This window comes from Aythya fuligula, chromosome 9 (genome assembly GCF_009819795.1).
Source record: "Aythya fuligula isolate bAytFul2 chromosome 9, bAytFul2.pri, whole genome shotgun sequence".
NCBI classification, from domain to species: domain Eukaryota; kingdom Metazoa; phylum Chordata; class Aves; order Anseriformes; family Anatidae; genus Aythya; species Aythya fuligula.
The window spans coordinates 21,794,675-21,813,733 of NC_045567.1; the positions used below are offsets into that span (position 1 = coordinate 21,794,675).

General features: G+C 42.3%; 2 protein-coding genes across 2 annotated transcripts; one reads left to right on the forward strand and one right to left on the reverse strand.

Annotated features, from left to right (window-relative positions):
• Positions 1-737: 737 nt before the first annotated feature.
• Positions 738-5,399, reverse strand: LRRIQ4 (leucine rich repeats and IQ motif containing 4). The gene is made up of 5 exons (XM_032193295.1): positions 4,248-5,399; positions 3,189-3,362; positions 2,726-2,864; positions 1,874-2,070; positions 738-884 (listed from the first exon to the last, which is right to left on the reverse strand). Exons 1-5 carry the CDS (start codon positions 5,397-5,399, stop codon positions 738-740), a joined length of 1,809 nt encoding a protein of 602 aa, XP_032049186.1.
• Positions 5,400-7,272: 1,873 nt separating this feature from the next.
• On the forward strand, positions 7,273-17,184 carry LRRC34 (leucine rich repeat containing 34). The gene is made up of 10 exons (XM_032193477.1): positions 7,273-7,388; positions 8,266-8,390; positions 8,588-8,652; positions 9,417-9,500; positions 11,021-11,149; positions 12,839-12,934; positions 14,552-14,706; positions 14,817-14,972; positions 16,377-16,503; positions 16,772-17,184. The coding sequence occupies exons 1-10, from the start codon at positions 7,273-7,275 to the stop codon at positions 16,973-16,975; spliced, it is 1,257 nt and encodes a 418-aa protein (XP_032049368.1). The 3' UTR covers positions 16,976-17,184.
• The last annotated feature ends 1,875 nt before the right edge of the window (positions 17,185-19,059 follow it).

Genomic DNA, 19,059 nt, shown 5'->3' on the forward strand with positions numbered 1-19,059 from the left:
CACTGTTTTCACATAAACACGTTGTACACAGGCATTTTGCAAACTGTCACCAAGCTATCTCAGGGATGAGCTATAAAGCTCAGGATTTGACAGCTTGCAGTCATTCAAGGTACTATAACTACAGCGTGTCAAAATGTTAGGGAACATTATTGCAAAAGTGTAGAAATGCTTTTAAAACAGCTCTTTATCCTCTTGCAAGGTGCTGCAGACTGTGGTGGAAGTGTGTGTGTTCTGGCTGCCTGGAATCCTGCTCCATATTTCCAAACAAGATTTTGATAATTTATGAATGCAAAAGTCATCAAATAGCTGCTAGTATGCAGGGCTACAAGTATTGTTTCATTCTAGGTAGGATGTACCTCACTGACTGGAAAATAGGTTTCTCAGTATTGGATGTAAAATCCTTTGGAATTCAGAACAATGAACACTTCATTGCACCAGATTCCTGCAGATTAGATTAATTTCCAGTTAATCATCTGCCCCTATGCTTTGAGATAATGTATTCAAAATGAGAAATCTCAGAATATTTCAGCAGATTTGATATCTCCAGATTCAGCTGGAGCAAATGATGACAAAAGAACTAAAACAAGCCTCAGAAAACAAAACAAAACAAAAGTTTTCATTGTAACACTCACTGCTTGAAATGCTTTAATACTACTGCTTGTCTCCTACTCACTTATCTCTGCTCACGTTTGCTCTTCTTGTAAATGAGAAGTTCTGTTCCAGTTACTGCACAAAGATCATTTTTTGGTGTTTGCCTTTTTCCCAGGTTTCTGTTTTCCCTTCTCTTTTCCTTTCTTTTCCTTTTTTGTGTCTGCTAGACTCTTCAGTATCAACAGAGATCCAATCCCCTTCTTGGTCATCAACCCTTGCCACAGATTTTTGATCTCAAAAAGAGAGAACAGTCTGGTTACCTTGCGGAAAAGGGTAAAAGCAAACAGTTGTGTGGAGCAGTATTACTGCTGGTTATTCATAATACAAAAAGCTTGACACACCGTGGTCTCCAAAGCAACTCTTATTCTGCATTCAACCACATTGTTTGCAGCTTGACTGACAGCCACCTGACTTCTTTCATGGTGTTACTTTTTCAAGAGGAATTCCTTACCAAGGAGGACACTAACACTGCAGTCCTCCAGACCCTCTGAGTGGGAAATGACTATGTCTACACATTTTTAAATACAATCACTTAGTTCAGAAGAGAAGTTTGGGAGAAACACATTAATTCGTGAAGAAATAGCAGACACTACAGAAGGAGAGGAAGAATTTTAGTTTCAGAAGAATCAAAGGCTGAGTGTTTGCCCTTCCTTCCTTCTTGCCTCATACTTTTTTCTGAGTTAATTCATTCCGTGGCCCATTGGGTGATACAAACTGCTCTTCCTTTGGGGGAAAAAAGAAAGAAATGAACAAAAATAACCCTCACACAAAAAAATGTTTTGTTCAATGTGTCAGTAACTGTAACTTCAACTTTCTACAGTCAAAACACAGTCAACAAGAGTGGCAGTTAGATTTGTCTCTAAACAGTGTCTTGACTTAGAGGACCTGACTCGTTTTTAGGGGCAGTAACCATTCCCCTGTCACTGCCCAAGCTCCATTGGAAGTTGCAAGGGCCGTACTGCTGACTGTGACCTGGTGGGGCAGTGACAACCTTCTGCTACGTTTCTGCCAGCTGCCCAGTGCTCTCTTTCCTGGTGGTTCCCCATGCTTTACCTTAACATGACCAGTTTTAGAAGTATGGCTCCACAGTAGCTGATGCAAACAATGTTTTAAAGTGTTTTTGATGTTGTGCAGATGCTCTGTAGGTTGTTCTACAAAGTATCTGATTACTAAACCTGCTGCTGTGTGTGTGCATTTGTGGTTGCTTTCTTAACAGAGGTACCTTCAGGGCCATGGCTTTTTTATGCTTTTTTTCCTGTAAGTACTCCAAGATAGCAGATGTCCCCTGACAGCACACTTCGATCGGAGGGTCTCTCATAGGGTTCCCGTTCACAAGGACCACCTCCAGCTGCTGCAGGCTGGCCAAATCCTCGGGCAGCTGGGATAGCTGATTGTCCTGAAGGAGCAGTTTCTGCAAACCTGAATGCACAAAAGCAGAGAGCTGCAACACAAAGAACAGGAATGACATGGAAGGCAGGAATTCCTGCCTGCTCCCTGTGAACAGCATATTGGTGAGGCCCGAACAATTCAGTCTGTGTAGGGGAAGAGTTTGTGTATTGAAAATTCAAAGTGCCTCTCCAAGAGTGGAAGGATGGGACTGGGGCTCTCCTAGCAATGCACGAACTTGGCTAGGTGAAGACTTTCACCTGTCAGGCTGGTGGCCAAATCCAGCTTTCAGAAGTCCTGCTAAGTGGTGCATTGGCAGTGTTAGTGAACTGGGGAAGATGGGAAGACTGGGCTGGGGAGTGACCCCAGAAAGCAGGTTCCTCACCACTGCCCTGGGGTCACTGGTGCTGACCCATCAGGTCTTCTCCCATCTGAGGTCTGCTTGGAGCTTGGAGACACCCTGTCCCTGGGCTCCTGGGGTTGGGGAGGGTCACCAGGAAGGGCCTCCTGCCCACTTGGCTTGGGCACAGCACTTCCCTCACCCTCCCACCTCTTAGCCTCTGTCCAGTTTGGCCCTTTACTGGACGAGCACTGCACAATGCACTGTGTTCCTCCTCTCCCTCCTAACCCCGGGATGCTTACTGGTATCTGTGTCCTTAGGGCCACAAACACAAAGACTATTTTTCACCTTGTATCTGGCATACAGACTCTGGGAGCTCCTTAAGGAGGTTGTTGTGACAGTCAAGTATTTTCAAGTGTGTCAATGAGCCGACCTCTGGGGGCAAGTATTCCAGATAGTTATTCTCCATATACAGTTCTTTCAGATTCTGGAAAATACGTGCATATAACTTTTCAGAACTGAAGGATTTTTCCTTAACTTGCTTTATAATTAACATGCAGAGAACACCAATAAATGCAGAAGTGAGGTTTAAAAGCTTAGACACTATTGGGATAACTACCAGATAGAGAGAGAGTGCATGAGTTTTAAACACTGAGTATTGATATTCCTATTTTAAGAGCCCTGGCCTGATGCTGTACCATGTACCTAAAGAGATTAGGAGAACTTTCAGTCCTGCATTTGGGAGCAGCTGAAGTCCACAAAAGTGCCAGGCCACAGCAGCGAAAGATCTTCCCCCTTCTGTTGCTCCTACCTGCAATTTGATGATGTCTCCTGGCAGACTTGTGAACTTAATTCCTTTATTTTGTCCCAGGTATAACCTCTCTAATGATTCCAGGAGAAAGATTTCCATTGGAAAGGTACTGAACTGGTTTTCAGACAGGCTAAGGCATTTTAAATTTGTCAATTCTTGTATTTCCACTGGTATCTAGACAGTTGTCAAAAAAAAAAAAAAAGAAAAAAAAAAGGATACATGGATACATTAAGTCACTTATGCAGTAGTCTTAGAGTCTTAGTGATTTTATTTTTAGGGGAAAATTTCTAGGAAAAAGTTGTGGGGCTGCACTACTGTTGATTATTTCCTCTGCTGTAGAGATTTCTTATGGGGTTGATTTTCTTCTTAGCAGAAATATTTGTCTGCTTCTTCACCTCCTTTTGTATGCTCAGCGCAGGGGAAAGTCATTAAATGGATCAACTCTGAAAGTGATTCTTTTGCATGAATTACTACTTCTGTAAATGTAACATAAAAGAAGAAAATTGCACTGATGGAAATCTCCTTGGAAAAAGGAGTTGCATTTACTTAAAAAAGGGAGGTGTATTCTCAGACCTAAAAACGAGCATGTCACACTTATAATAGCACAATTTAGGGTATGTAACTGTTCTTTATCAAACGAACAGCAAAAGTTAACGATGTTAAAGGCATTAACAATATCACATCCATCTTAAAGTTGCCCTCTGCTCTGGTTCAGCTTGTGATGCTTTGGTTCTACACAAGTGCAGATCTTTATTTTCCCATATGCGCAGAAAAAAGATGCAAAAAAACTGAAGCAGTCCCTTCCCTCCAGTCACTATTTCATCTTTACTATTCCACACAAAGGTCAGTGCTTCTACATTCTTGCTTCTCTTTCCCTGTCTGAATACTCGGATGTCAGTAATAATGATAATAATGAGTTCCCTACGCTCAGGTGTGTGCCAGGTGGAACACATCTCACTTTAGTAGAGAAAGGTGGGACTCAGCTGAAACAAAGAACTTAGACTTTGCAAAATGGGGGGGGTTTCAATAAAATAAAAACAGAAACAAAGAAACAAATACCTCCTGTATTTGATTGTCATCCAGAGCCAATACTTCCAGGCTTTTCATAGTGCATATTCCTTTAGGAATTTCATCAAAGCAATTTTCACTCAGATCTAGTACCCTGACACTGGTTAATCTGGTGAAGGAGATGGGTACTTTGTGCAGTCCAGTGTTCCTCAGATAAACACGGGAGAGCGATGTCCAGAAGCGTGTCTGGTATGGGAACTTCTTCAGGCTGTTACCAGACAATTTGAGATCTATCATTTCTGTGAGCTTCTTCAAACCTTGGGGAAGCTTGCGCAGGAGATTGCAAGACAGATCCAGCACAGCCAACTTCTGGCAGTGTTGCAGTGTAGGAGGAATGGAGGATAACTTATTAAAAGCTAAAAATAGCTTAACTAAGTTTGTCAACAAACCTACCTCTCGTGGGATGAGACGGATTAGATTTTCTTCCAGATCTATTATTTCTAAGTTAGCAATCTGACAAACCTCAACAGGGAAAATTTTGAATCTATTTTTTTTGAGGTAAATTTCCTTGAGTTTTGTCAGGTTCGCTATTTCTTTAGGCAGACTCTGTAGTTTGTTATCAGAAAGGCCAAGCAGTTCAACATGGTGGAGGTAGTTGCAGATCTGCACTGGGATTTCCCGCAAGTTTGTTTTGTAGAGCCTGAGTTTACGAAGGGACTGCAAGTTGCTGATAACCAGCAGTGAACTGTAAGAGAGGGGATTGTTACTTAAATCTAAGCTCAGAAGATGTTTCAGCTCCCCCAGTTCTTCGCATATGTCCTGTATGTGATTCTGATTCAAGTAGAGAACCTTCATGTTCCTCAGGCGATTTATGGCTTTGGGGATGCTCACAATTAGGTTCTTTTCTACGTGCAGCTCCTCCAGACACTCTAGACTGAAGACCTCTGATGAAATGGTTTGCAGTTGCTTATTGGACAAATCAATAAAAAATATCCTGTCTGTGATGTATGGGGGAAGAAGAGCTTTGTTCTCCAGAGCTTTGTTCTCCAGAGCTTCGTTCTCTGGAGCTTCGTTGTCCGGAGCTTCATTCTCTGTTATTTCTTGTGCAGTCTGAACAAGGTCATCCTCAGAGCAGACAGGTTCATCTTTAGGGTAATGAATGTCCCTTGTGCTGGCATCCACGCTCTCCTGAGACTCAACCATCTGTGCTCCTTATTTTGAATTTCAGAAGAGAAAAAAAAAAAAAAATCAGCAGTACTCAAACACCTTCTTGCACTAAATAAAGACTGGAAGAATTTAGCATTTAGGGACAGGTTCTGATCATGGCTGTACCACTCAAAAAAAAAACCTGCTTACATTCCTTGACATGGAGGGGATGTGTGTACAGCAGGACTGTGACTTGGAACCCAGCGTCCTGACGTGCCCCAACAGGGGGATCAGAGGGTGACCTTTGTGAAGTCAGTGGGGCTGGAGGAAGCATCTTCCTTGGTTCTTAATTTAAAAGTGCTGAGTTCTGTCTTCAGCTATGCTGACTGTAAAGCTGACAAGAGCCTTCCTATAAAAAGGTGGTACCTTCTTTTCTAACACTCGGCAGTTTCTGAGCTGGAGAGACACCGGTAAGCCTGATATCTGATAACCTTTAAATTGCAGTATTTGGACTGTGAAAGAGTAAGGAGGTGGAAAGGAGCAACCACCTGGCTGACTGTGTCTACAGGAGTGGGTGGAGGACACCTTTTGGCTGACATTTAAGACAAGCTGAAAGAGAGGAGGGGAAGGCTGAAGTCAGGAGGCAGCCATCAGTCACCTCCTACCTGAGGCCTTCACGTTCCCCCAGGTGCTTTCCCCAGGTCACCAGAACAAGGAGAAAGAACTGAAACAACGAGGTGGGGGAGACCCATGCTAAGCTTTGCAGTTTCACGCAGCCATCGTATAAGGGCATTTTCTTTTTTATTAGCTCTGAATTCAGCATTCTGGAGTGAGCCCTGCATCTTGTGTGGTGAGGAGAGAGTGTGATCCCAGCCCAGCCCTGGGTTTTATGGGGGTCAGAGGAAGGATCTCCTCAGTGGAAAGGAGGGGCTGGGGCACCTCCCAAGTAACTGCTAATCCCCATAGCTACGCTAACTCGTGCCAAGGCTCCTCAGAGCTACACAGGCATGCCACTGACTAACATATTCTGGGACTAAGCGAGCCCGGTGTGACGGGCAGTGTGTGACGGTGACGCTGCCCCTGCCCGGCCTTCAGACCTCTCCCTGCTGGGCTGGGACCGCTGCCAGAGCCCTGGGGGGACACCGGGGGCTGTGGCCTCCTCCTGCGCCTCTCACCCACGGTCAGGCTGAGGCTGCCCCCCGAAAAGCGGGCTGGGACACTCCCTTGGATATCGGCTGTGTGGTAACGGGCCCAGCCCACGGTACGGGTGTGCATGGGGAGGGTGCTGAGGAGCCGGGAGCAATGGCAGGCCCTGGGAAGCAGCGGCCATGGGGATGTGCTTGCTGTGGTGCTCGGTGTGAGCCTGCTGTTCAGGTGGCACACCCGAGCCGAAAGGTGCCTCCTGTAGCTGCCACATGCACCCCAGGCCCCTTTCAAAGCTGCAGCTTTTGTATCCAGATCCCAAGACACTGGGGACAGGAGGGCAGTTTGCTCCGGGCCTTGCAGCTTTGCTGCTCTCACTGAGGCTGAGACTCCTCCCAAAGCTTCCCACCTTCAGTCCTCTTTTGGGCTGATTGTCTCAGGTAACTGCAACACGGTGGATTAGATTTAATCACAAACTGCAGGAAACAGTCCTTTTTACAAGGAGAAGGGAATATCTATATGAATATTATGTCTAAAGGCTCAGATCCTCTGTGGTGGCAGATCAGGAATATATACACAATTCCACATTTTTTTTTCCTTTTTTTCCCCCCTCCCTCTGTATCTATCTGTTATTCCTGTATCACATTTGAATAATGGTAACCCTTTTCAGCCCAAGCCCATTTTTATTGTTATATATCTCCCAGCACAACAGAACTTGCGTCCATGGAGATGTTGCTAGGCTGCTGTAACGATGCAATAACAGTTTGTTTTATTTTCAAGCACTGTCATGTCAGTTCTTCCAGACCTTCACCAGCAGTATTTGCAGGCTTGCCAAAACCTGAGCCAACCTGAAAACCCTTTCATTGCTCATGTGCTTCAAGAAGCCGATAAAAGTGATAACATGTAAGGAAATAACAAACAGCATTTTTCAGATTCTTCTGAACTCCTTAAACAAGAAGCGGGACAAGGAATTGAACAGTGAGAAAGTTTATGCAGTTTCAGGCTTAAACACAGATCACGCTTAGCATTTACTGCAGAAGTTTTGGTTTGACTCATCTTGAAATCATATTTCAGAAGTTTGTAGCTGTATATCCCTTCTGGACAGCTTTACAAGCAGTAGTATCAAAGGTGAAAAAGGTACAGAATGGTGACTTTACATCCCTTAAAGAAGCCAAGCCCAGTGTCTATAGTCATTCTAACTCCGTTGTGCCTTGCTCCTGTTTAAAAAGCCTCAGCTGCATCCAGTTAGCTTCCAGCTGGTAATGCTTTCCTGAACTGTCTCTGAGTCCTGACAAGGTATTAACCACCCAAACTGTCTCTCCTTGCATGGCAAAATAGGGCTTCCTTTCATGGGTGCTCCTAGAAGCAGGATTAATTGTTATTTGGAGAGAGAACCCAAGAGAAGACAGGGTAAGGTAGTGGTTTGTGTTAGCTTTTTATTTTGGGGGTGGGATAGAGTAGGTAAAAGAAAGGTAGCAAGGAGATGATAAGGTAACCTCCAGGACAGTTTCTTTATTTTCGTTTGCCCTCCCCTCATCTTGCTGTTTCCTGCTCTCTGTGTATGTGTGGTCTTGCAGCAATGCTGTGTCTTGAGAGTATCAAAATGGATAGAGCTTAGGTACAGGGTGAATCATACTGTCTGTTATGGCATTACCACAGTTAGCTACAGCAGCAAGAGCACCAGTGAGGTCGCACGTAGATACACTTCTTATATGGAGAGAGAACACGTTTTTCTGTATCACTTTCTTTCTCCTGACGTTCTTATGTTTTTGTGTTACAGGAAACAGATAAAAGGGATCACATTAAAAATAGCTGGAAATAATCATTTAGTGCCTGTGCAGAGAGTTACAGATGAAGATCTTCAAGTTCTTGCCTTTGTTTTAAACAGCTCTATATTTGTCACAGGTGAGTTTTTTCTTTCTGTGTTTGATGTGCTAATATTGTGGTGGTTCAACATCAATGGGCAGCTAAACATCATATAAAAAATAAGAAATATAAAACATAAGCAGTCTTGACTTCAGCCTTAGTTCATCTTTGTTTCTTTTTGTTCATAGATCAATTAATTGTATGTATACATTTGTCTCATTCTTCATCTTTTTCAGGTTTGGATCTTAGGTATAATGTATTGACTGATGTTGGAGCAAAGCACATGGCAACACTCCTCCAGGTGCCAAAATGATGTTTATGTTTCAGCAATATGATTTATTTGGCTATGTTAATATTTCTGTGATGTATTTGAGACAAGAATGCATTGGTTTGGCAGAATTCCACTGATTTTGATTTTTGTATCCAAATCCATCCCACTAGAATCTCAGATTGCATTCTCTGGGGGAGATTTTTAATTTCTGAGAGCAAAAGAGTTTTGATATTTATCTAGGGTGTTGTGAAAAAGGAATGGTGGAATAAACCAGAAGGCTTTTAAGCTTACATTCAGTTAAACAAAGGATGTAATGGTAGTGTCAAGTGTGCCAGGGCCTTTTTTTCGGATACTTTATCCTTTCTATTAGCCTTTCTGTGGTTCTAAACATAGGAACCTTTAACGCTTCCTTTCTGTCATTGTTAACACTTGAAATACAGACTGAAAGTGGTGAGTTTCCACTCTGTGACTGTATTTCTAGAGCTCAGGGGAGTGCCTTCAAGTTCACAAATTACCTGGAGTTCTACATGTGAGCTTAACCACCTGTCTTGTTTGGTCATATGGGTTCCTAGGTGGCTATTGTAAGCCCCATGAGGATTTACACACTGCATGTTTTTCTCTCTCCCTCATTTGATGCACTTTAGCATTCTCAAACCACTTCTCCAAATCAGGTTCTGTCTATAAAGTGCAGGATGAAGGTTGTAGGTACGTGTATGACACATCTCCTTTTTTGAAAAGTTCAGGCATGCTCTAGAGAAGAAGTCTCATTGCTTTCTGCTGTATTTGTTCCTAAGGAAAACTCAACTCTGCAGTACCTTAACCTGATGTTTAATGATATTGGCACAAGTGGAGCAGAGCTGATAGCAAAAGCCCTCCATGTGAGTATTAGTCTGAGAGATTTTAGATGCTGGCATCCAGTTTGATATTTTCTTGCTTTTGATGAACAGTACTAGTTGTCCTGCCAACATCAAAGTTGGCTGAAAGGGCCCTCTGTCTTCAGCCCATTCAGCATTTTGCTGTAACACAGGGATTGCTTGTTTTCCCAAGGCAGCCTTCAGAAATCAGATTTCACGCAAGAGAAAGTTGCGCTGTGCTGCCATTAATACTTAATTATCACAACTATCGCTCTGGATTTTTGTGTGAAAAATGCTATGCTGTGCTCCAAGTTGTATAATGCCATCAATATTTTCCTTTGAGCTTTTTTTAATTATTTTTGTATTAAGTTTGCCTGTACCTTGATGTCAATGCTTGTCTCAAATCAAGATGTCTGAGACGTATTTTCAAAGCTTTGCCTCACAGCAACAGCACAAAAACATGTTAGTTGTTTTTAACGTGGTTTCCTCAAGGAAATGAGGCTTGCATGTATGACTCGTGTTTATGAAACAAGACTCTCATGGGCTCTTTCTTCCTCCTTCATAGTCTTTGAACTAATTTCAGCTAAATCTGGGAGGCCTCCACAACACTAAGGTTGTACGGTAGAGCCGTACAACATCGGGCTTACCAGCATCCCCCAAAGCTATTTGTGCAGCCCCACAGCAGCATTTGCTGAGCTTGTCCTGCAGGCAGGTGGCAGGACCTGATCTGGGCTCCCCATGGGTGAAGGGAGAGGAAAAAGGAAGGAGATGCTGTAGGGAGGCACTGCACTTGGGGAAAGGGGACCAGGGACATGTGGAAGATGTAAAAGCCATATGAAACCAGGCTTTGTTATATCTTCTGCTCACAGAACTACTTGTTTTGTAATCTCTTACTGAATTATAACCTCTGGTAAAGAGTACAGTGATAGTGAGGAATTAAAAACAGAAAACTGCTCTGCATTGCACTTAGGACTTCATCCATTTAAAAGGTGTTTTGTATCCATTGAAATTCTATGGAAAGTGGGGGAGAGCTGCTGACTTCTCTCAACCTCTGATCAGAACTTTCTACTGGCAGTCCTACAAAGACTGATGCATTGATTCGACTGCGTAAAAAAGTCCTACTGAAATTGATTGTCTTTGCTGGGCTTTGATTTCAAAGCCTCTGAGAAACACAAGCAACCTTCTGCTTTCTTAAAGGCACGTTGTATTCTTGTTTAAGTGAGTTTTGGTATAACTTGCATTTCACTTGCCAGTGTATGCAGAAATATCTGCCTGGATTATTTTCATGAGTGTGCAGCTTGTGAGCTTACTTGAGAGAAACAAGTTTTCAATTAATTAAGCTTTGCTTCCAGACTCTTGATGTGCTTCCACTGCGGAAAGCTTGCGTCAACTGCTTAGTCAGTGTTATCACTTGGGCAGAATTCTAGAGGGATGTTTTGTCTGTGTGGCAACCAGCAGGATTCACAGGAAAAAGGACAGTTGTTCAGGTGTTATTCTTCTCATTTGAAAAGGATTTTTTATTTTTTATTTTTTTTTTTGTCTAGAGGAATGAAGCCCTTGTATATTTGAGAATGACTGGAAACAAAATAGAAAACCAAGGTGGAATGTACTTTGCTTCGATGCTACAAATTAATTCCACCTTAGAGAAGTTAGATCTTGGAGACTGTGATCTGGTAAGTAAACCAGTAAAATTATCAGCAGTTACCAAAGTCATCGTATGTGTCAGTGTTACAAAGATCCTGCAGTGCTTGCTTAGAGGAAGTGCCCTCTCTTGCCATTGAGTTTGCATTTTGTGGTGGCTGGAGGTAACACAACGTATAACAATGCAATTTGTGCTTGGAAAGGTGTGTTGCATAAAGCCCTGAAGTCACAGCCAGTGATATATTCAAGTCACTGTCCCTGGGAATTCAGGTGCTTGGCGTTCACATATTCCAGCATTGTTTCTGTTGTTCATTTGTTATGCTGTCTAAATCCTGTGTGATCCATGCTGAAGAAGGGGGCTCTTCTAAAGTGTGCAGCGTTATAGAGCCCAAAAGTCACCCTTTCCATAGCTCTGTTGCTCCTGTTAGAGCTCAACTCATAAAGGATTTAGGCATGGCAGTGCTGAATTGAGTAGGAAGGCCCCTAATTTGATCTCAGGTAACTTGCTGCCTCCTGGGTGGGTGCTGAGGCTCCCCCAAACTGCACTGGGAAAGTCAGGAAGGTAGGGACAGGTCAAAGCACTACACAGAGAGCTTCCTGCTCTAGCCAGTGAAAACCACGGATGGCTTTAAACACCTGTGGAGTTATAGCAGCAGGTTGCAAGCGGAGCAGTGAACGTCCTCCAGGTGGTGTGTCCTTGTGAGGTAGCCTCAGGGGGGCTGCAAGGTGGCCATGGTTCTTCTCCCTGCCTAGGAGAATTTGGTGCTGTGTCCCTGCTGGCAGGAGAATGCTCTGGCCAAGCTAGAAGTGAAATTGCGATGGGCTGCTCTCAGCCTTCCGTTAAAGCTGCTCACTTCTCAGGCTAAGTGTAGGTTGGGCATACAGAGTAAGCTGCGCTGTAACGTAACAGTTGTGGCTGTCACCTGGAGGTCAGAAGCAAAACTTTATTATGTTTGTTTCCTGGAATTGCAGAATTTGCTCCCACACTAGAAGGGGGAATGAATACCTTCCAGAAACTGTGGAGGTTATGAATACATAAACAAGGAAAGTGTTGCTGGAGTAAGATTTATTTAAACACTTAGTATGTTTATGCTTGGTAGGAAGCTGACGGAGTTGTTTTAAAATGAAATAGCTTCAGGTGTAGACCAGCCTAATTGGAAAGGAGCAGAAATGTAAGGTAGTGACCAAACCAAGGAAATACAGAAATCCACATTGGCCTGTATTCTAGACTCTGACTGCTCTATACCACATTAATTCACTTTTAGCATGCATTTATCTAGTGGATAAATGTTAGCTAAGACTTTTACTGAAGACCTTGGGGAACACACACACAGGCTATATTTTGCTTCATAAATTGGGGAAAAATGAAGTATGGGATTAATTACATAGACAAAGATCTCGCTGAGATGTGTTATTCTTGCTTTTTATTTTCTGACTTGCCAAATTTCCTGGTCATTTGTAGTTCTTAGTTTAATTCCATTCTGTTATTCCATGGGGAGTTGGCATCGGTGCCTGTAAGCACTCGCCTACAGCACTTAGATTTCTCCAAGGTACAGGGAGGCAGAAATAACAGTATTTCCAAGCAGAGCCCATTCGGTGTTTTTGATCTTCTGACAATCAATTTTAATAAGTCATTGTAATGTAGTAGCTTGATCTATACATTGGACAGGTTTATCTAAAGGTTTTTTTTTTGTTTTGTTTTTTTTTTCCCCCATTTGCAGGGTACGCAGTGTCTGATAGCAATAGCAACAGCCCTGACTCAGAACAAATCAGTCAAAGCAATAAACCTAAATCGTCCTTTACTATACAGCCAAGAGGTATGTTGGTAGACTGCAGTGCCAGCTCAGTCAGAGAGAAGCATAAGTAAAGTCAATGCTGATGTATTTATGGAAATCTAGACTACAGGACTCTGGGTTTTCTTACAAAATGACATAATATTTTTTTTTTAAATGTAGATTTTCATTATTATTTTCTTCTGCCACAAATTTTGTGCCCTCACAAACCACCCTTGTTTAACTAGGAGGCTAATTTTTTTTCATCTTAAACGTCTTTCTTGGTATGTACGCCTTTGTTAAACAAAGGGCTGATGGAGATGACTCGGTACTACGGAACTGGGTATTCCTTCCGCTGCCAGCGCATGGGGAGTTTTATGCATCATTCAGCAAACCGAAGAGATAAAAGCTGTTTAGCAGAATCTAAGGGGAAGAACAAAAGGCTGCTTTTTATCTGAGCAGTGTGATACATGGGCAATTGCCAGAGGCTGCAGCCTAAGGAAGAAAGGCATACTTTAACAATATGCCACATTCACTGCGCTGTGTGGTTTCGTTGTTTCACTATGTGAACTTGAAGCTTGAATTTAACAAGTGAATGAACCTCAATGTAAAACCTACGATGCATCTGCGATCCAAAACAAAGACACAGACCTGCCAAAACAATTGGGTGCGGAAAAGAGAATCAGTAAGGCTGTGTTTGCTGGGGGCAGCACCACAGGCCACTGGATGGGTACTTGGGCGCAGAGGTGTGGGCTTTCACCTGCAGGCATGCGGCTTCTGTTGCATCCTTGTAGGCTTTCACCTGCAGGCATGCAACTGCTGGTCCTGCTAAGTCTTGGCCACAGAGCTGGTTCTGCCAGGCTGGCAGCAGTTTTCAGGTGCCTGTGATGTGTATCCCATTTTCCTGATGGCAAGATAATGTAACTAAACTTTCACGAAAGCCAGATCTTCCCATATCCCAAAGGTGACTTTAAAAGTTTGAACAAATTATAGTTATTTCTTTTCTGCTAAGAAGTAGGGGAGGGTAAGGGGTTTGATCTGCTTAAGTACAGACTTACAAATAAATTTAAACTACTGGTATTGAAAGTAAAGGCCTAGTCTGCATCTGTGAGAGTTCCTATTTGCCATTGTTCCAACCTTCAACCCCATCATCTTCTGAGGCCTCTGGATTGCTCCCTTATTTTTGACTCCGAGAATTCAATTGGTTGCTTTTGTAACTAAACGTGACAATTTCAAAATGAATTTACTGTGCCTTACAGTGACAGGGCTTATCTTTCCCCTCAGCAATTCTGTCTCTTTCCATGAAATAAGAGTGTCATGACAAAATGTTGTTGATGTTAGTGAGGGCTGACTCAAACATAGTTTTTTAAAAGCAGTGTCTGGGAGGGAAATTGATCAGATATCAGGGGCATCAATGTTTGGATCATTATAGTTGTAGGGATGTATATAGTACTGTAAGTCTGCAAATACTTTTTGTTATTTTTTCATCTTTTTTGAGTTCTTATAATACATTGTTTCCTTGCTATTTTCAATATGAAGTTGTAATATACAAAATAGAATGCTACTGTTGAAAAAGTTTTGCTGTTGTGCATCTCTCTTACTGAAGCAAGACCATATCTTATTCTAAAATAGAGTTTAATAAAACTTGGTGTGTACTTCTAGGAAGAGACCACAGTCCATATAGCTTCGATGTTGAAAAATAACTCTTCTCTTGTGGAACTACATTTGTGCAAGCACGAAATTATAAGCTTTGGTGTAGAGCGACTGTGTGAGGCATTGTATGAAAACTGCAGTCTGAGATACCTTGATCTTAGCTGGTAAGAGTTACTATGTGACATAGCCTTGATTAACATTAGACACTCATTTTCTTAGTGTTCTTTTTAAAAAAAAAATATATATATATATATATATGCATAATCTCTTTCAGTAATAAGATAACTCGTGATGATGTGAAATTTTTGGGAGAACTACTAAAACGGAACCAAACCCTGGAAATACTAGATCTTAACTCAAACCGAATTGAAGATGACGGAGCCATCTACTTGAGTGAAGCTTTGGCTTTGCACAACAGGACTCTTCAGGCGTTAGTATTCGCGTAACTTCCCCCAGGGGCTGCAGGCATAACCTATAGGGTAAAAGGAGCTCAGTCTTTGCAGTGGCTGAACTGACAGGAAAATTTTGTGTTTTTATGCTACCAGTCAAAACAGAAAAGTCAGGAAGTTCCAAATCTTAGTCCAGCTGAGAAGGAAAAAATGTGAGCACCAGATTGTGTGGGATTCATTTGCCTAAGCATAGGTGTCATGGCCATTTGAGGTGCCCTGAGGCCTGTGAGAGATCTGTAGGATGCTGCAGGGAAGCCACACGGGTTCTTTCGGAGACCTGCAGCTGGAGGCTGGGCAGGGCATACTGATGTGTCCTACATGGCACGAGAGACTTGTGTTTGGATAACTGAATGCAGCCCCCTGTAGCTTCACATGAATGCTAGGAGTAAAATGCCAGGCCAAGAAATGCCATGCAGGCCAAGGTGCTGACACTTCATGTTTGCCTTCTGTGCCTGTACTTGTTTTGTTCATCTTGGGTCCATTGCTGCATAGCCTGATACATGCTTGTTCTTCTATCTTTGGTTTTGGGTTGAAGCTTAGATGGGTTTTGTAGAGGGTCTCAGCATCCTGCATGTGATTCACAGCTTCTAGTCATTGTGAGGAGATGAGGGAGGCTATGGGATCTGCTTTGTTCTTCTTGCATAGGTCCCTGTGGTGTGTAAGTGTAAACACAACAGCATCTGTAGGGCTTCAGAATTTTAAGATAATCAGATTCTGTGCAGGGATAAGGCTCTATATTTGTTGATTCTGATCTTCAACAGATAAGAAAATCCTCTGTTGAAGTTAGCTTCCGGGTGAACCCAAAAGAGCTGTAATCTCTCCATCAGGGTGTATTTTGTAGCCCGCATTAAACCTTGCCGGCAGGATGTAAAAGCTGATCAAAGGTGTTACCTGAAGCCATTAGTTTTAAGTAGCAGACTGAGGAGGTGGTGGCTGCTAGGTGCCTCTGAAAGCCTTCCAGGTTCGCTAACATAAAAATAACTGCCAGTCCGCAAAGATCAAAGCTTAGCCTGGCTCCGTGCCAAGGCCTGGGCTTCAAAGCAGACTACAGATGAGATGTGGCCACCGCACAATAAGTCACTGACACTGGAGAACTGAAGTGAGCAACCTGGCTGCGCGAGTCACAGAAGTGCCTTGAGAAATAGCACAATTCCATGGCCCAAGCTGCCTCTAGCAACCTGAAGAAGGTTTTATAATAGGACTGGACCTAATACAAATATCTCACATATCTCACTGCGTTTTATTAATATCAAGTATACAATTTCGATACCCATATAACTATATAAAATCTATAATAATATAACTCAGTAAAAAAATATTTTTAACTAAGATATGGGAATGGAGTGGTGTGGCACCTTTGCATAACTGTTTTCTCTGTTTATTAGGTTATCAGTAGTAAGCAACAATATAGGTGGCGAAGGGCTCGTAGCTCTTTCACAAGCAATGAAAACAAACATGGAACTTTCCTACATTTATATCTGGGGGAACAAACTTGATGACGCCACCTGTATGGTAAGTGTTTACTTCTGAACCCTTCTCAGGGTTTTCTTTTTTTCTAAACTGGTTTTCACAGTCACTGGAAGACCACAGCACTTAGTGAACAAGATGCTTGATTTACTTCTTAAAAAAATACTTATATTATGGTGCTACTGTAGCAAGTCACCTGTCATCAGCATACTGAAATGACCAAGTACTTGCCTATTGTGTTATGTTTTCTAGATCCTTCCTTGCAGCCAAAGTATTGTATTATATGTCAGATTTTTGTTTTTATTAATGACAGGCATTTTCAGAATTAATTCAGACTGGCCGCTTGAAACCTGATTGTACAGATGTGGAACCCTATGAAGTGGATGGGCACGTTTACCTTGCAGAGCTCTCCCACGGCCTGAAGAAGCATTACTACTGGACACCCAGTTATGGGGAGGTAATGAACAAAGCTGCTAACGCCAGCCTGGCAGTTGGAGCTGTTTCGGAATACTTGTAAGGTAGGAATAGCCTGAAGCCATAAATGCTTGAGGTTTTTCCACCTGGCTTCTAGTGAAATGGATGACATCATACTTACTGCAGGTTGTTTCTTCAGGGTCTCTAGTCTAGGAGTCTAGAAACATTTGGAAGTGGTATTAGAGATGACATGTTGAACCAGTAGCCATAAAATTTGTTACTGAATAATGCCCAATCTATTAAAAGCCTATTAATATGAAAATGCATTAATTCTGCTAGTCATTTCTGTTGCGCATGCATCTCCTGTAGGGACATTGCTTCGTGGGTGATACTGGTGGTAGGGGGATGGTTGGAGGTCTTTTCGAACCTTAATGGTTCTGTGATTCCATGCTTCCCTTGCCTTACTGTAGTTAGATGTAGTTCCATTGCCCTTCCTGGGCTGCAGTCAGGCTTCCCTGTAGCAGGCAGAGCCTGCAGGTTGTGTTGTTTTGTCTCTGCAGGCTGGAGGCCAGCCAGGCAGACAGAACCGATAAAAGCTTCCACCTAGGACTGCCTCTGGGCAGCAGCTTTGCTTGAGAGCAAATCAGATATGTGGTAGAACAAGATTCCTATTGAAGCTAAAAGAGGCTGGAGTAAATGCAGTTGTTGCCACTGCTCTGTACGCTCTCCTTTTACTTAAAAATGGCGTGCTTGTGTTCTTTATCCAGGAGTACTTTTTTTTTAAACCAAGTTAAGTGAATTTAAGCTCTTAGCCACAAGAATGCATGAATTTAAAAGCTAGTAAACCTAGTTCACAGATATATAAATGGCATTTTGATTAAATTGCTATATGTAGTTCTTAACTTCCAAATGAAAAACACCACTGAACTTGGTGTTATTTCTTCCTGTCTCTTAAACTGAAAGCACTTCCCTCATTATAGCTGTGGCAATTCTGACATATAAATAACACAACATGTGCATATAAAGGTAGTTAAAATTTGTTTAATGCTTTGGATACAAGCTGCTTAAAAGTTTGGGAATCACTCAGATCGTTTCCTTTTTCCATCCATTCTGCTTATAGCTGTAGGAGCACAAATCTTGTCAAGTCTAAACCAAAAAATGACCCAAATATGACAGGTTTGCTCAAAGGTTTTCACAAATGCAATTTTCTGCAGATCTAAATGTGCCTGATTTAAAAAAAAAATAAAAATAAATCACACAAACTAATGTGAACTGTAGGTAACAAAATAATCCGTAAACTCATGTGCACACAGGCAAAAGACCTGTAAAATGGAAGTCAAAAGAAAAAGATAGGGAAGTAATTTCAACAGTGTACTTAAAAAGCAGTGATGTGTATTACCACAGTGGTAGTGTAGAAACAGAGAGGTGTATGGATACGGTTTATCAATCTGAAACAACTGAGGTGGTATCGGTAGCTATTTGTTGTTTGTTTTAATATTTAGAACATAAATTAGCTGGGCTTTATTGGTCCAAAAATTGCTTAGTGTCAGCAGAGGACTTAGACCTCCTTGTCAATCAACTCCTGTGTAGTAAAACAAACCTACCTGCTCAAAACCAAACCTACCTGCTCAGTGGACTTACCTCTGTCTCTGCTCCCTCAACCTGCTTGCTTGCTAGCACCAGTGTTTAAAACCTGAGCAAGTTTTCTTCACCTTCCTGACCAGGAGTACCCCTGTGTGCTCGGCATAGAACAGCTTAACAGATGTAATACCCAAAAAGCGAGTGCAGAACAGGAGAATGGAAATGCATTTACCTTTCTGGCCTGCATATGGACACCTTAACCTGTGAACATCTTGGTTAGCACAAATTTGGTCTCTGGTCACCGTGTGAGAAGACTGTCCTAGACAGACACTTGTTTTTTAGCTGTTATTGCACAGGAAGGAGAGAACAACAAAAACAGCAGTTGAAGGTACAAAGAATGTAACTGTTTGAGAGGGACCTGCATACTAACATCATTGATTTTTTTTTTTTTTAAAGTAGATGAGCTGTAATATTGGCTTGCATTAGCAAACATTGTTTTTCTGCATGTTGCCTCTTTAGAGCATTGCAGGTTGTACTATGACACTCTAAAGCAACTATTCTTAGTGCTGATCCACTGATCAGAGAATTTCTTGCCAGAAAGACCAC

Coding starts and splice junctions, on each gene's coding strand:
- LRRIQ4 (XM_032193295.1), bottom strand. CDS start 5,399: ATGGTTGAGTCTCAGGAGAGCGTGGATGCCAGCACAAGGGACATTCAT. Junction 3,363..4,247: donor ATGACAATCAAATACAGGAG/GTATTTGTTTCT, acceptor ACAACTGTCTAG/ATACCAGTGGAAATACAAGA. Junction 2,865..3,188: donor GAGACATCATCAAATTGCAG/GTAGGAGCAACA, acceptor CGTATTTTCCAG/AATCTGAAAGAACTGTATAT.
- LRRC34 (XM_032193477.1), top strand. CDS start 7,273: ATGTCAGTTCTTCCAGACCTTCACCAGCAGTATTTGCAGGCTTGCCAA. Junction 7,389..8,265: donor GCCGATAAAAGTGATAACAT/GTAAGGAAATAA, acceptor TTTGTGTTACAG/GAAACAGATAAAAGGGATCA. Junction 12,935..14,551: donor CTTTACTATACAGCCAAGAG/GTATGTTGGTAG, acceptor GTGTACTTCTAG/GAAGAGACCACAGTCCATAT.